Genomic DNA, 15372 nt, shown 5'->3' on the forward strand with positions numbered 1-15372 from the left:
ATAATGTAATAAGTATGACAGTGCAATTTGTCTAGAGGCTCCTTTGGTGCCGAGGCAGACAAAACAATAACAGATTTCACTAATAATTACAGCAGTTAAAATCTAATTCTTCCTGACCACATAAAGCGAACTGGGTGCTCGTGGACTGATGGTTGCATCACTTTGGAGTATAGTGGAGCAGGACAACTTAGACATAAGTCACATGAGACCTGGCTGATGTCTCCCATCGAAAAGGCAGAAAAGAAGATGAATTGCTTTTTGCGAGTAAAAATAGCTCTGTACAGCAGCCAAGTCATGCACCAGCTATGGCTTGAGCCTTTGATCACTCGCTCGCTGGTTATTACAGAAAAAGCAGTCACCCAAGTACAATATGGGGAACCGGCAGGAGGGAATCTGATTAGTGATTTAACCTCTTCCAGGCATAATCAACCTCTGCCTACATGTATTCAGATTTCTACATACAATAGAAAAATAGCTGAATCTTAGAATCATACAAAAAGCCTTACAAAGGCAGCCAGGGGTCTGATTGAACTCTTACTGAAATGAGTGTACCACTGCATACAATCTCAAGGTATATCTACACGTACCTGCGGCTTCATGAAGGTCAACTGTGTTCTGGAATATAGAAGCAGTCTAGAATGTTTACCAAGCACGAAGTAGCATCTGAAGCCATGATAGATTAGAAATTGTAATATGTAATTCGTAAGCAATCATTGTGCAAGACTTTTCTCAGTCAGTCCTCTCCAGTGTAATCTTAGACGATCCAGAGGAAGCCTACAGATTTCAAAACCGAGACACCCTGCAGCCAACTTCCTAAAAGGAAATCAGAGCCTCTCCCACCCAGTAGTTTACTAACTACAGTGCATCCTTGTGCCTTTCAGGCAGGTCAACAAGCACAGAAACAGCAACATACAAATAGCAGCAATGTGAAAATAGCTGGGGGAGGCCATCAAACCAAGCCAGCCTTGTTCCCAGAAATAGTAAAATCATGACAGCAGCATAAGGGTATAAAACCAATCATAAATAAAAAATACTAGTGAGTCACTGTACAGGCTCATAATATTTGATAATGTAGTCTTCTAGATGAAGGCCTGTCTCCTATTTACAATCTTATACCAGCCATGTTTACGGAAATGTCGGACAATGACATTAAATATAAAGGCTCTAATTTATTAACCCTTCCAAATCAACTCCACGTACACGAGGATGACATATATATGTGGCTAAGTACCAAACCCCCTATAAGCAGGAAGGTTATTTGGTCATATCGGACAATTGCATTCACATAACATGCAGCATTTTCATAATAACAAAATACATTCACACAAAATATCTTACAAATAAATCGATGCAGTCTTTTTTTTTTTTTGCCGATTCAGTGGCTTTTTAGACAGAGCTTAGTAATGGTGATTAACATAAAATAAAATACAAAATATTTAAGGGGCAATTAATTAACGAAGAGAACAATTTGTGTTGAATTATGAATGAAAACACTGTTGCAACAAAACCAAAAGAAAACTACCGGTAGATTTTATTAAAAATTCTACACAACACCTGGGAAAACAACAACAATTATCAATCTATCTTGCAAAAAGTAAACAAAGCTACAAATTATAAGGTGAACAGACGGTATCTCGTGTTAGGGTCTATTTTCAGGATCTTCCTTAGGGGCAGAAGTGTAGCAGGGCCACAGTTCCAAGAAACTGAGTTTAAGCATGCGTGGGATAGGCAGAAAGCTATAATAATAATAATAATAATAATGATAGGCCAGGGACTAATGAAAGTATTTAGAAAATTGGGCAGACTAGATGGGCCGAATGGTTCTTATCTGCAGTCACATTCTATGTTCCAGTTCCAACTAGAGTTCATTTTTGTTGCTGATATTATGTAATCCATCCGTAAGGAGCGTTACAGTGTTGCACTTGTGAGGGGATTTTGGTTGTCTCCCTAGTGATTGGGAAGCATTTTACATTACACACAATCTATAAGTATAACTAGAATGACACCATGCATTGAAAAAGACATTCAAACTGCAGCCACCGGACCACAAGGAAGTTCGTTGCCCCCATCCAGAGGAAAATGCGAGAAATGGAAGAGGATCTGTGGAATGGCAGGAGGTTAAGGACATTGCTTTGACAAAGCCCTTGCATGTGCTCAGGATCACACTATGAAAGAATTCTGCAATTCCGTTAAAGAATTGTAGGCTCATTTTAGGTGGGGTCCAGATACAAAAATACTATTACGAATACAAAAGAGACCAAAAATTGGCCACATATCAAAAAAACCTTAACAATAGGAAAGGCCGGACAAGGCAGCATTCTTGGTATTTCCCGAAATATTTTCTTCTTCCTTAGCACCATTGGTGTTCAAGGAATGTCATGCAGAGGAAAGAGATTTGTACCACAAAAAAAACTATTACACAGACAGCATTCTTTTAACCCTTTCAAGTCTCAAAGGCAATATTTAATTAACCTAAGCATAATATCCAAGGGTTAACTAGAGGCTTTTAAATGTTAGGTCATTCATGGACACATGTTGATTTGGGGTTTTTTTTAGAGCTCAAGCTGCATTTAACCCCTTTATTACCAAGCAAAGAAATCCAGAACACTTGTTCATGTTGTCACAGGGACAACACATGAAATAAAGTAAAAATAAAGTAAAAAAAACAATTTTGTGCATTTTTTTACTGGGCAGGAATATGTGCAAGTGTAGCAAGGTATGGATACAAATTTGCTATTAATCTGCTGGACTGTAGCAGAAATGCTGGTTTAAGACATTGTCTGTTTTACAGAAAACAAATTAAGCAATTACCTGTTAAAAGTTTACTCAGCGATCAAGCTAACCTGGCAATGTGTTTACCTTCTGAAAGTTGTGAGGATGCTTTTAGTTGTTCTCAGCAATATGAGAGAGAGCCTTAATAGAGGTCGACTCTACAATCCAAGATCCATGCATCTTCTACGATATTTTACATCACATCTTCAATTAAGCAGCATAATTTACCTCTCAAACAATCTGACAGATTTAAAATAACGAAGATATGAAACGATGAACAGCAATTTTAGTACATACAGTATGGAGGACAGTAAAAGAAAATCTATAAAAATGCTCAAATAATCCACTCAGTACGATCACCACGTGAGTTTATAGATACACAAAAACACCCAGCACAATCTGTAATATAGAAATAAACAATATGTGAACCAGCAGCTTCAACACATCCGCTGACATCACAGAAATGTCCATAATACCAGCAAAGCATGCAAGGAATTAAATGTTTTTGCACTGTGCAACATAAACTCTGGGTGTTTCTTCCCACAGAAAGATCTTTAAAAAGCACTCTGTGGATGGACAATACTAAAAAGGTTGGCCAGGTGAGCTGCTGATCAGAGTGACATATGTACACCTGGTTGACATGCAGAGATTCCAGGAAGGACCTCCCATAACCCCTCCCATAGCCACTGCATTGCTGGCATGCCCTTACTGACCTAAGAGCACACATATAAACATCCGGACACTCAGATACATCCAAACATCCTGACACACAGATACACCCTCTGATATATCCAAACACCCTGACACGCAGGTACATACTCTGAACACAAACACACTGATGCACTCACTGACACAAAGATACACACATAGATACATACACACATATATGTTAGATTTTTTTTACATTTTTAGCCGCCATCCTGTTCACATACTTTTTATGTGCAGGAGGGTGGCTTGTCTGGCGTCCTGCTGCTGGCTGAGTCTGATGAGCATGTGGACCTGAAACTAGGTCTCTCCTTGCTTCTCACACTCGTTTTGAGATGCTCGTCTACCTCAGGCGTTGCTGTTCTTGTAGCTGGGAGGAAGTGACCTGAACTCACTTCCTCCCGGCATCGCAGATGTGAAAGTTGGCAGGTCGTGCTGTTAAAGGGACATAGCGCCTAGCCAGACCCCTTTCCTGCAATACCATCAGATGGGTCCACTCAGTCTGAGGGTACAGATACGGCAGTAGTTCTACTGCTGTGTCCAACACTAGGATTAATTGGGTCAACTGCTTATTTAGTATAGCTGCAGAGGTTTAGTGATTCTAATCCAATTTTGTCATATTTTCAGGACTCCATAGTGGTTTTACAAAAAAAGATAAACAATATAGCCCTGGCATTTTGCCTTAACAAGTTTCCAACTGCATAGGCTTAGAAAGGCTGTTTTAACTAACAAAAGGAATACACTAATCAAGTCAACTGCTAATATGAACATTTGTCCACAACGAAGTATATCTTTATTTATTTTTTATTTCTTTATTTTTGCACTTGACAGAGCATAAGTAAACACAGTTGCATCACGGCTTTCACCGACATGAATAAACACAGTTGTATCACGGCTTACGCAGAAGCCCATGTAATCACGGTTCTGGCCACCATGTGCTTTCCTGAACATAAACATTAGGCTGTGTAGCCGTAGGTCCTCTTGTCTCCGTGTCAAGAGTTTTTTTTTTTTTTAAAACAGTAACTGAATAATATCATACATTGCTTGTAAGTGCACTACCATTAAGATGTATAATAAACATTGGAAAAATCAATACTGGTGTCACATTTCTTGACCTCGAAAGTGGGCTTTATATAGTGTACAGTGTCTAGGTAGGTTTATATCCTACTTCTGCTTAGTACATTATAGCTTGTGTTGTCACCAAGAGTATATAGAAATAGAGATAAGAAGAGAGGGAGGTAAAGTATATGAGTAAAGGACAGAAGAAAAAGTTGAGTAGAGGAAGAGTGCAGGGGAAGTGGGGAGATGGAGAGAAGGGGGGGTAGGGGGATGGAGTCCTGCGGCGGGGCAACGTATCCTGATACGTTATCTGGGTCCGCGGTGTTATTTCCAGACCCTGTTTGAATGCTATTTGTGTTCGGTCTTGAGTCGTTCCCCCCCTTTACGTGTGTGGGTCAGGGTGAGCGGGTCTTCAGACCACGTCACTATTGTGCCATGGGTCCCATAATTTGTCGAAACTAGGTAATGTTCCTTTCAGTCGGGCGGTTAAGTTGTCCATGAGGTGTATTTCTTTTAGGTTAGATATAACCCTTTGTATGGGCGGTAGTGTCGTTTGTAGCCAAGCCTGTGCCATTGCCTTCCTAGCTGCCAGTGTGATCTTATGGATCAGTTTTTGTTCCCCCTTCGTGTCCACTCGTCTAAAGGTCTGTTAAGTAAGTACGTCCATGGGTTCAGGGCCGGCGCTCTGTGGAATATCCTTTCTATCAGGTGGCATATTTTTAACCAATAGGAGTGTGCTAGGGGGCATTCCTACCACATGTGGATATAAGTACCCTTTATTCCACATCCCCTCCAACAAGTGTCAGTGGGTGTTTGGCGCATAGAGTGCAATTTGGCTGGTGTGGTGTACCACCGAAACATAGTTTTGTACGCCTGTTCCTGGTGGGTTACACACATGGATACTGAGGTGTTGGCCTCCCATATTTCCCTCCATTCCACTCCTTCTAGCACTTCCCCTAAATCTTTTTCCCATGCATCTGTGTATGTTAAGGTTCCCCATTCTTGTGTTTCTGAGCAAAGGTGTGCATATATAATAGTGATGAGTCCTCGTTGTGCAATTTCTTTGAGACACATCTTCACAAAGAAAGTTGGGGTACCTCGGGCTGCCTGTTGTATTCTTGGTTGTTGCACATAATCCCTAATTTGCATGTACCTAAAGAAGTCTGTGGGGGTGAGGTGTGCTAGTTGTTGTAAATGTGCAAAGGATACCAATTGGCCCCCTTCGTACATATGACAAATTCTTTGTATGCCCACCCTTTCTATGTTCTTATAATCCCTTGCTGATATTCCTGGCGGAAAATCCCTGTTCCTCAGGAGGGGGATGAGTGGTGATGGGGACGATGCCAATTTGTATTTTATTGCCGTTTGGTCCCAAATTCTCAGGGAGTTCAAAATTGCTGGGTACGTTGCTCGTAGGATAGGCCTGTCTGGCTTTGGGACCCACATGTGGTATTGTGGGAGATCAAGTCCAGTCATGAGGGACTCTAGGTCCACCCACCGCCTCTCTTCTAGAGGCACGTGCCACATGGCCACCTGTGCCAGTTGGGCCGCTAGGTAGTAATAGTATAAGTGTGGTAGGCCCATTCCACCTCTCTGTTTATGTCTGTATAGGATATTCCTGGATATCCTATGGCAATTATTTTGCCAGATAAAGTTCCCTATAGCCCTTTGTAGGTGTGCAAGATCTGATTTTAGGATCTTTACCGGTAGTGCTTGAAAAAGGAATAATATGCGGGGGAGGACATTCATCTTAACGGTATGCAGACGGCCTATCCAGGATATGGGTCTGTCCTGCCATTTATCTAAGTCTCGAATCAGGGTTCGTATAAGTGGGGCATAGTTGAGGTCATAAAGTTTATCCGGGTCGCTTGGTAGTAGTACCCCCAGATATTTGAGATGATCCTTAACTAAGGGCATATGGTAGGTGTCCCCCAATGCCGCCACGTCCCCTGCCGAGATCCCCAGTGGGAGAGCGCTGGATTTGTCACAATGAAGTATATCTTTTCAGGGTTATGAACTAAAGTGAGAATTCTAAGTGAATTCAAAGTAAATTTCAAATTTTAGTAGTTAAACTGAAAAATTCAGGAAATGTTTACAGAATTTTTTTTTTTTAATTCACTTTAAATTCACCCAGAATTCTCACTTTTGTGAAAATCCGTGTAAACCTGATTGGGCGGATTTAGTGAATGATTGGTGTTGGGGGCAACGGACTTATCTGGGTTCTCACTGTAATTTGTCTGAACTTCGCTCAGAACTCAAAATGTTTGGGAAGCAAAAACACAAACAACAATAGACATCAGGATTTGCCTCACTGATCCCAGAAGAATATGTTCATTTATACTTGTGTCAAAATATATCTTACAAACAAACCTTTTCAAACTGTTTTTACAAATCTATTCCTTCTAACTTAGAAGATACAAATGGTGATCACTGGAACTGTGTGTTGCAAGAGAATTTACAAGGAGACCCCCCTCCCTACCACCTTTTCTTCACAGTCTTAGTTCTGATGTGTAAATTATGTTTGACACGGTTTATGGGTCCTTTTTTTTTTTAGCTTCTGTGCGGTTACAGAATTCCATCATTGTTATTTATTTTTACCAGAATTTTATTTGTAATCCCAGCAGTAGAGCAATACTAAATAATTACAACTAAGTCAAGATATGTTAAAGGGCAATGCTTTAGGATGTCTTTTGGTAAATAATAAATTTAAGACTATCGCAAAACCACAATCATGCTCAAAAGAACCATATTTCCCTCACTGGTACTTTTTCCAACTATTACATCTACTTTAAGTGTACCCATCATGTGGAGTGCATAAATCATCATTACTAGTTTCTGCATAGAGCTATCACATTTAACTCATCTACTTGATACTGCGTAATGTATCAGTGCCAAGAATACAGTTGAAGATTGTTCCTCTTTACGAAGACTGGTCTTTATAAGCAATGTCTAACAGAACACTACAGAATATATAGACACCATGTGCAAGCGGTATCACATAATGATATTTAAAGAAATCTAAAACTCGGAATATGATTTATATCTTTTATTCTAATACCTTGTTTAGTGCACAGCTTTACACATTTTAGTATGAAAACCATGATACAAAAACAGCCAGTGATTGCATTCACAATTGGGCAATACAATAGGATAATAAATGTTTATTTTGCTGAAGCGTTTGCTGACATAAGTAGTGTCTGCACCCAACACCCATTAATATGGTAAGAGACGGCTGTGAGCCATCCTTTGTAGATCACATGGGAAGTGTGTTATCGGAATTGTAAGTCATACACCCACCATTATTCCAGACACATGTGCTGATCCAATTACAGTATCTCATATCAGAGGCATGAAATCACACAGAGGGGACATGTGCTAAGATATTGCTTAACAATTAGGTACACTAAGCAAGCAGAGCACATCTTTCGATGATAACAGTAATTTATTGTCAGACACTAGCAAACTAGAAAATAAATTGTTGCTACAGGCTTTAAGATGCTGTCAATGGACCAATGCAATCAATGTTTTAAAAGCTCCAAGATGGAGAATTAGAAATTGTGAATTTTGTAAAAAAAAAAAAAAAATCCGCAAATTGGGAGGTTTGATGAAGATAGCCAGTTAATTAGTAATAACAATATACTCTTCTTCCATAAAAATATTGACTGTTTGCTTACAATCTCAGATTTGTGCTCATACGAAAGAACATCTAGGCTGCAAAAGGGACTGGGGTACTAAAAAAAATAATCATTTTTTGACTGAAAGCTGTGATTTTGCTGTTCTTTGCAAGTGTGAGACGTCCCAGTTAAAGAGAAATTGTCACTTTCCTACTGTTTGCAAAACCCAAGAGCCATTAAAAGCTATTAATAAAAAAAATTAGAAAACTTAAGAAATTACAATCTTATATGTGATATTTATCAACATGTTACCAGCTGATGCTGATTTTGCTGTAACTAGCAAAATAGATAAGATCTCAAATGTCAGTTTAGAAGTAAGAAGTAGATTAAAAACACACATGTACACTTACAATGTCCATAAAGAATAACTAAATTAATGAGATACGTCACCTTTAGCAATGATTACACTTGGCTGCCCGTAACGCAATCAAAAATCCTTAAAGATTCCATTCAAAATAAATAAATTAACTATGTGACATCTGTCTTTTATGCATGACATGGAAAAAATAAACAATACAATCACGGTTTAGGTCTAGTTTTACAATGATAATCTTTTCTGACTTTGGCAAGCTGGTAACCAGCAAGGAAAATGTTTGTGACACTTGGATAGTGATCATTTTGGCAACTGTCATGAAATACTAACTGTGTTAAAAGTCAGAAAACAATAAACCAGTTACTGAAACTGCAATCTAGGCCAACTATTGTTTTGTTTTTTAATTTGACATTCATCATACCATGATATCCTGGAACATGAGTGCATAGAGCTTCAAATCATTTAAGCCATAAATCAACAAGTGTACATGTAAATGGGAGTGTACAGCACCATGAGAGCAATTCCACAGTGTAAATAACCAAGTACACAATCAGAGCATCTGTGGAAGATGTCGCTGGAAGCTCAGGAAGTACGTACAGGTATTTAAATACCCTATCAGTAGTTATGGTATTTACTATCTGAATAATTCCTCAAAACTACACAGTTACTCTCCGGAACACATTCTCCAAATTAAAAACAAGGAAACACAGAGCTTCATATTGCACTGTGCTTTATATTTACAACTATTTACAAGATCTGAGATTAAACTCTTTACCTGACAAACTGGAATGGGATTTCTTATTTGCCTACTACTGTATTACATTCAGGGTTTTCACCAAAGTGAGATTTTTTGGGGAATTTAAAGTGAATTTTATATTTAGGGCTTTAATAGCTATAGATATTGAGAAGTACTGACCAATACAGTTTCTATATTTATCTATCTAGAGATAAGGGCACAAAAATGTCACCTAAATACGCTAATCTTTTCATGGCTGACAAAGTAAACAGATTTTATGTACACAGCCCCACAAACCATATACACATTATCGTTACATCGATGATATTTTCATAATATGGACAGAAGGAGAATAAAGCCTTATAGACCTCCATAAATCATTCAATTCATTCCATCCGTCAATAAACCTTAAAATGAACTTTTCAAATCATAGTGTGAGTTTCTTGGACTGCACAATACCTGTCACCAAGGGCATTCTTCATTCGTCTGTATATAGAAAACCCACAGACAGGTACAGCTACCTGCACAATTCCAGCTTCCATCCCCATCATACCAAACAAGGTATCATCTACAGCTAGGCTATCAGATATCACCACATTTGCTCTGATAGAAAAGACAGATCAGCACCCGAGTACACTGTCAGTCATTTAGGCGAAAGGGCTACAAGGAAAGGACAATATCTAATAAGATCTGCCCTAAACACCATGGGAAAGGCTCCTACAATACAAAGAAAAGGAAAACAAAACAAGAATACCTCTAGTAGTTACATACAACCCAACTCTAGAAGGAGTACGTAAAATTATTAAAGAGATACAACCAATAATTTCAGAGGACCCCACACTCAAATAAATAGTTCATACTAGCATTCAAACAACCGCCCAACCTGAGACAGAGATTGGTCCGCAGCAAATTGACTACAGAACAGGAGCTCTGTACAATGCAACAAATCACTCTGCAAACTGTGGCAACACACCAGACACAATAACAAATCACACAACATTAAGGAATAATATTCATGCACATCTGCAAATGTGGTGTTCATGATACAGTGTACAGTGTGTGACAAAGGTTGCTACATTGGAGAAACTGGCCTTAAGCTGCATCTCAGAATGAATACACAGACACTCAAGGAAAACAGATATTGTACCCCTGTAGGTCATCACTTCACCCAGACTGGTCACTCCATCCAAAACCTCAGGATTAAAGTTCTTAAATGGAATTTCAAAGACTCTCATGGACGAAAGACATTTGAGATGAAAATGATCACACATTTCAACACCAGAAATGAAGGACTTAAAGGACCACTCTAGTGCCAGGAAAACATACTCGTTTTCCTGGCACTAGAGTGCCCTGAGGGTGCCCCCACCCTCAGGGACGCCCTCCCGCCCGGCTCTGGAAAGGGGAAAGGGGTTAAATCTTACCTTTTTCCAGCGCTGGGCGGAGAGATCTCCTCCTGCTCTCCTCCTCCGATCCTCCTCTTCTCCTCCCCGTCGGCTGAATGCGCACGCGCGGCAAGAGCTGTGCGCGCATTCAGCCGGTCACATAGGAAAGCATTCATAATGCTTTCCTATGGACGCTTGCGTGCTCTCACTGTGATTTTCACAGTGAGAATCACGCAAGCGCCTCTAGCGGCTGTCAGTGAGACAGCCACTAGAGGACATAGGGGGAAGGCTTAACCCATTCATAAACATAGCAGTTTCTCTGAAACGCTATGTTTATGAAAAAATGGGTTAACCCTAGAAGGACCTGGCACCCAGACCACCTCATTAAGCTGAAGTGGTCTGGGTGCCTAGAGTGGTCCTTTAATGTAGACTCTGGCTTTCTCACCCACTACCAAAACGTTATATAAACACACATCTTAAAGGGACACTATAGTCACCAGAACAACTACAGCTTATTGAATTTGTTCTGGTGAGTAGAATCATTACCTTTAGGCTTTTTGCTGTAAACACTGTCTTTTCAGAGAAAAAGCTGTTTATATTACAGCCTAGTGGTAACTCAACTGGCCACTCCTCAGATAGCTGTTAGAGATCCTTCCTGGGTCTAGGCTGCCTAAAATGCATCCAAACATTCAGTATCTCCTCCCTCTGCATGCAGACACTGAACTTTCCTCATAGAAATTAATTGATTCAATTCATATCTACGAGGAGATGCTGATTGGCCAGGGCTGTGTTTGAATTGTGCTGGCTCTGCCCCTGATCTGCCTCTTTGTCAGTCTCAGCCAATCCTATGGGGAAGCATTGTGATTGGATCAGGCAAACAGCATGCAGAGCCACAGCTTCAGGTTTGAATTCAAGTAAGATTTTGCTATATTTATGGAGGCATGAGGGGCCCAAGGGGGCTAGATGGTGGTTTTAATACTATAGGGTCAGGAATACATGTGTGTGTACCTGACCCTATAGTGATCCTTTAATGTCTTAAATAGTTATTTTTCAATGTTCTCGCTTCACCTTTATTGGATCAAGTTATATACATATATGCAGCTATTTACTTGCATGCCCTGATCCGCTGTTTTCTTCTTCTTTTTGTGTTTTTATTTTTTCTTCAACTAGCTGATTGACTCTCCTCTGTTTATTTACTTTTTCTGGCTATTCTCAGCCAACCTGGACCTTTCACCTTTTATGCTATTTATGACACCCCACTCACCACCTCCCTCCCATTCTCTATCATCAGTTGTTTCACGTGTTAAACTCAGATCAGATTGATCAGAATTGCTTCAGACCAGAAGAAGAGAGGAAAACTCTTGAAAGCTTGTCTTTGAAATATTATGTTAGTCCAATAAAAAAAGGTATCATTGCATACTGCAATACTCTGGTATATTGGCATTATATACAGTCAGATCCATAAATATTGGGACATCGACACAATTCTAATCTTTTTGGCTCTATACACCACCACAATGGATTTGAAATGAAATGAACAAGATGTGCTTTAACTGCAAAAAAAGATTTTTTAAAAACAGATTTGTAGAAAAAAAATCAAAGCATAACCCTTCAAACTACTAAATTTCTTAACAAAAATTATCTTCCTCCCAGCGCTCCCACAGATGAAAAAAGAGGGAGCAGTTAGGGGTGGACTAAGGCAGCATTGAAAACACTGAGTTCACAATGCACAGCCTCCTGCTAAAAGCTACATTATTATCATTTTATTTAGATAGCGCCAGCAAATTCCTTAGCACTGTACATGCTCTGACACCACTACATTTAGCTGTAGTGGTTATGGTGTCCATAGTGTCCCTTTAATGTTTTTATCTGTGATGCACAGGCAGGACAAAAATTGTAAATAAGTATGGAAAACCAGAAACATTATTTATATCTCACCTGTATATTTATCTTTGGTAACTACCATGTGTAAAGGACAGAGCTTTAACAATGACTCTCTCTCTTTCGGGATTGGTTAAAACATTTTTATTAAAATCCTGGGACATGATAGCTGCTCTTTTCATATTCAATTAAATAGATGAATGAACCAATCTAAAAGTATAATGGCCTCATAAATATAAGATATTCTGTTTGCAGAAGATCAGATAAAAAAAAACAAAACAATATTAAACCAGTTTATTCTACAGTTTTGCATAATATGTTACAAAAACATAGAAAGTGAAAACTGAAAATAAACAGAAACCTTTTTTATAATTATGTCCACTTTGTTTCCTTTTGTTTACAAACTGCTCAAAACAGATTTTTAATCTGGAAAGGAAGTATTTTTAAACATATGAAATATTTCTTAAAATATAGACGGATGAGTTATTTAAAGGATACATTTGCACTGGATTAATATTAGCGTAACCATGTACTGAGGCTACTCAAAGGATGGCTTCACAACACTGGCTCTAAAGAAGCAATTTTGGTTTATTTTGGACTTTGACAAAGTTTGCCTTTTTTTTCCCCCAACCAGTCTTCAAATAAAGGTGTCTCTGAATATCTCCTTTTTTGTCTGGAAAGCGAAGGAAAAGTACAAATCCTTGTGCACATCATAAGACACAGAAGACGCTAAGTAGCAAGCCAAAGTTCTTGTTAAGCTATGCAGAATATATTTAGCATTTCCTAATTGCAGAGGTTTGCAGACATTGCCCATACTATTATTCCTGGCTCAGTTTAATGGCCTATTTGTGCTGATTGCATGCCAGGGTGAAATAAAGAATTATCCATCACATCACAATATAAATCTGTTACTACAAGTTTTGAGTGCGAGTTATGTACAACTACTAGAATGCGTTATTGTATTCATTAGACACCACAGCTATTGCAGGCTTCTTGTAGTGATTTCTACTATCACTAAACCCTATAGCTGCATATACATCACCAGATAGAGAGGCAGGTAACTGGGACAAGGACAGTAAGGGTAGGAGAAAGTGCAGCTATTTGCACAATCCCCACCACAGCGGATACACAGTGTCAGGCACTGTGAGGGTCCGATTCAACTGACTTAAGCATCAATCCTACCTACCAAGTGTGGGCACACTTCTCCCTAGTGTGAGTGACTGTTTGAGTCTTCCTGGGAATCACATAGGTTTCTGCATGTTCTCTGGAGAGTGGATGGCTATGTCCTATGCCTTGTTTCGGCTCAGGCAGTGCAGCTTTAGCGTGTGTGCCTGGTGATCCCCCCCCCCCCTCACATGCAATCAAACGATGTCACCAAACAGCATTCAATACTTGGTTAATTCAAAACCCACAATCCACTAGTTTAGTTGGTGATGTTAAATGAAAACCAGTCAAAAATATTTTCTCAATGGCAAAGAGTTAATGAGAATAGCATACAATTGTTTTATCTGTTTTAAACATTTGAAAACAAAAATAAATGTTATACTAATATGGCGCATGGGGCCTGAGAATTAATGATATTCTGTCTTATGTGTGCCGTATTTTTCCAAGTCACAGACCCTTCATAAAAACATTAAAAAATAACAATTAATCACCCTTCAGAAAATAAAGAAAAAATAAAAGGAAAGAAAAGCCTGTATGCCACTTTAAACAGAATGATTTCATAGACCCTGAATACCAGGGAGTAATTCAAAGAAAAGCAACATGTGTTTTCTATATGGAAAATGTGGATTCATTCAATGGGGCTGTACAAATCAACTTCTAATAAATACATTATGAAATGGTTATGCCAGAAGTCATATAGTTGATGGGTTCAAGACTAATTATAACACAGATCATAAGTGTGTTTGATCTTTTGTTGTTTTGTATTTTTAGAACATTAGTTACAATTTTTGGTAGAACAAAGGAAACTGAGTTATATAACCACATATAAAAACGGCGTAAATCCCAAATTTAGCTTGGATTATTGTCGCAAAGACATGAGTTGACATTATCTCATTACTGAGGACACCATGAAAGAACAAGTTACGAACAATTGGTAAATATACAGAAAATCAATTCCGCTAGGGTTATCTGTGATTCTTTTCTGCCATTTGTTCTGCATGACTTGAACATTTTAATATCGAATTTCCTCGCCATTGCTCCCAGCACTAAGGAGGCTAAACTCCTCAGATATATTTTGTGATGTTCTAAGTTTGAAATCTGCTATTGAAAGGTGATGTGTATTTTAATATATTGGAATATTCACAATTGAAACACGGCTTCTTCCAGGAAAATGAAATACTTCATCTGTTGGACAGTCCCTAGTGGAGTGATATGTTCCCCTTGCTTGGAAGCTGTTCAAATAACTTTTACTTTCCTGTGTGCATAATCTGTCAGAAATCCTGGACAAGGTTCAGAGGGAAATTAGCCTGCCTAGTTCTATGATCACCAAGCTCTTAGGTTATTTAGACATGGACAAAATAGCAGACCAGGAAGCTCCATGCTCTGACTACTCTAGAACATGGGTTTCTCAGATCATTCTTTCAACAGATTAGACAAGAGGTGGCCAAATGTCTTATTTATTTGTTTGAAGTGTACAATGTCTGTGACATTTTGATTAACCCCTTAAGGACCAAACTTCTGGAATAAAAGGGAATCATGACATGTCACACATGTCATGTGTCCTTAAGGGGTTAATCACCCTGAGTATATCAGTGGAGAATTAATCTGGTGTATGCAAGTATTTTTCTTTTGCCACTTGACTTCCCATTTGAAACTACTGATAATTTTGACACCACCAGTTTTGCT

The 15372-nt window shown here is 38.9% G+C and overlaps 1 protein-coding gene across 3 annotated transcripts in view; it reads right to left on the reverse strand.

Moving 5' to 3' along the window:
- The window catches only part of MCC (MCC regulator of WNT signaling pathway), a 373218-nt gene that overhangs the window by 185418 nt on the left and 172428 nt on the right, over window positions 1-15372 (reverse strand). The window contains exon 1 of one of the 3 annotated variants that reach the window (XM_063454102.1): window positions 588-694. The exons of the other annotated variants lie outside the window; for them this stretch is intronic. Coding sequence (XP_063310172.1) covers window positions 588-599 — 12 coding nt within the window. The 5' untranslated portion in view covers window positions 600-694. Of the gene's footprint in view, window positions 1-587; window positions 695-15372 lie in introns of those variants that run through there. 3 annotated transcript variants of the gene reach the window in all.

Source organism: Pelobates fuscus, chromosome 5 (genome assembly GCF_036172605.1).
Source record: "Pelobates fuscus isolate aPelFus1 chromosome 5, aPelFus1.pri, whole genome shotgun sequence".
Classification (NCBI taxonomy): domain Eukaryota; kingdom Metazoa; phylum Chordata; class Amphibia; order Anura; family Pelobatidae; genus Pelobates; species Pelobates fuscus.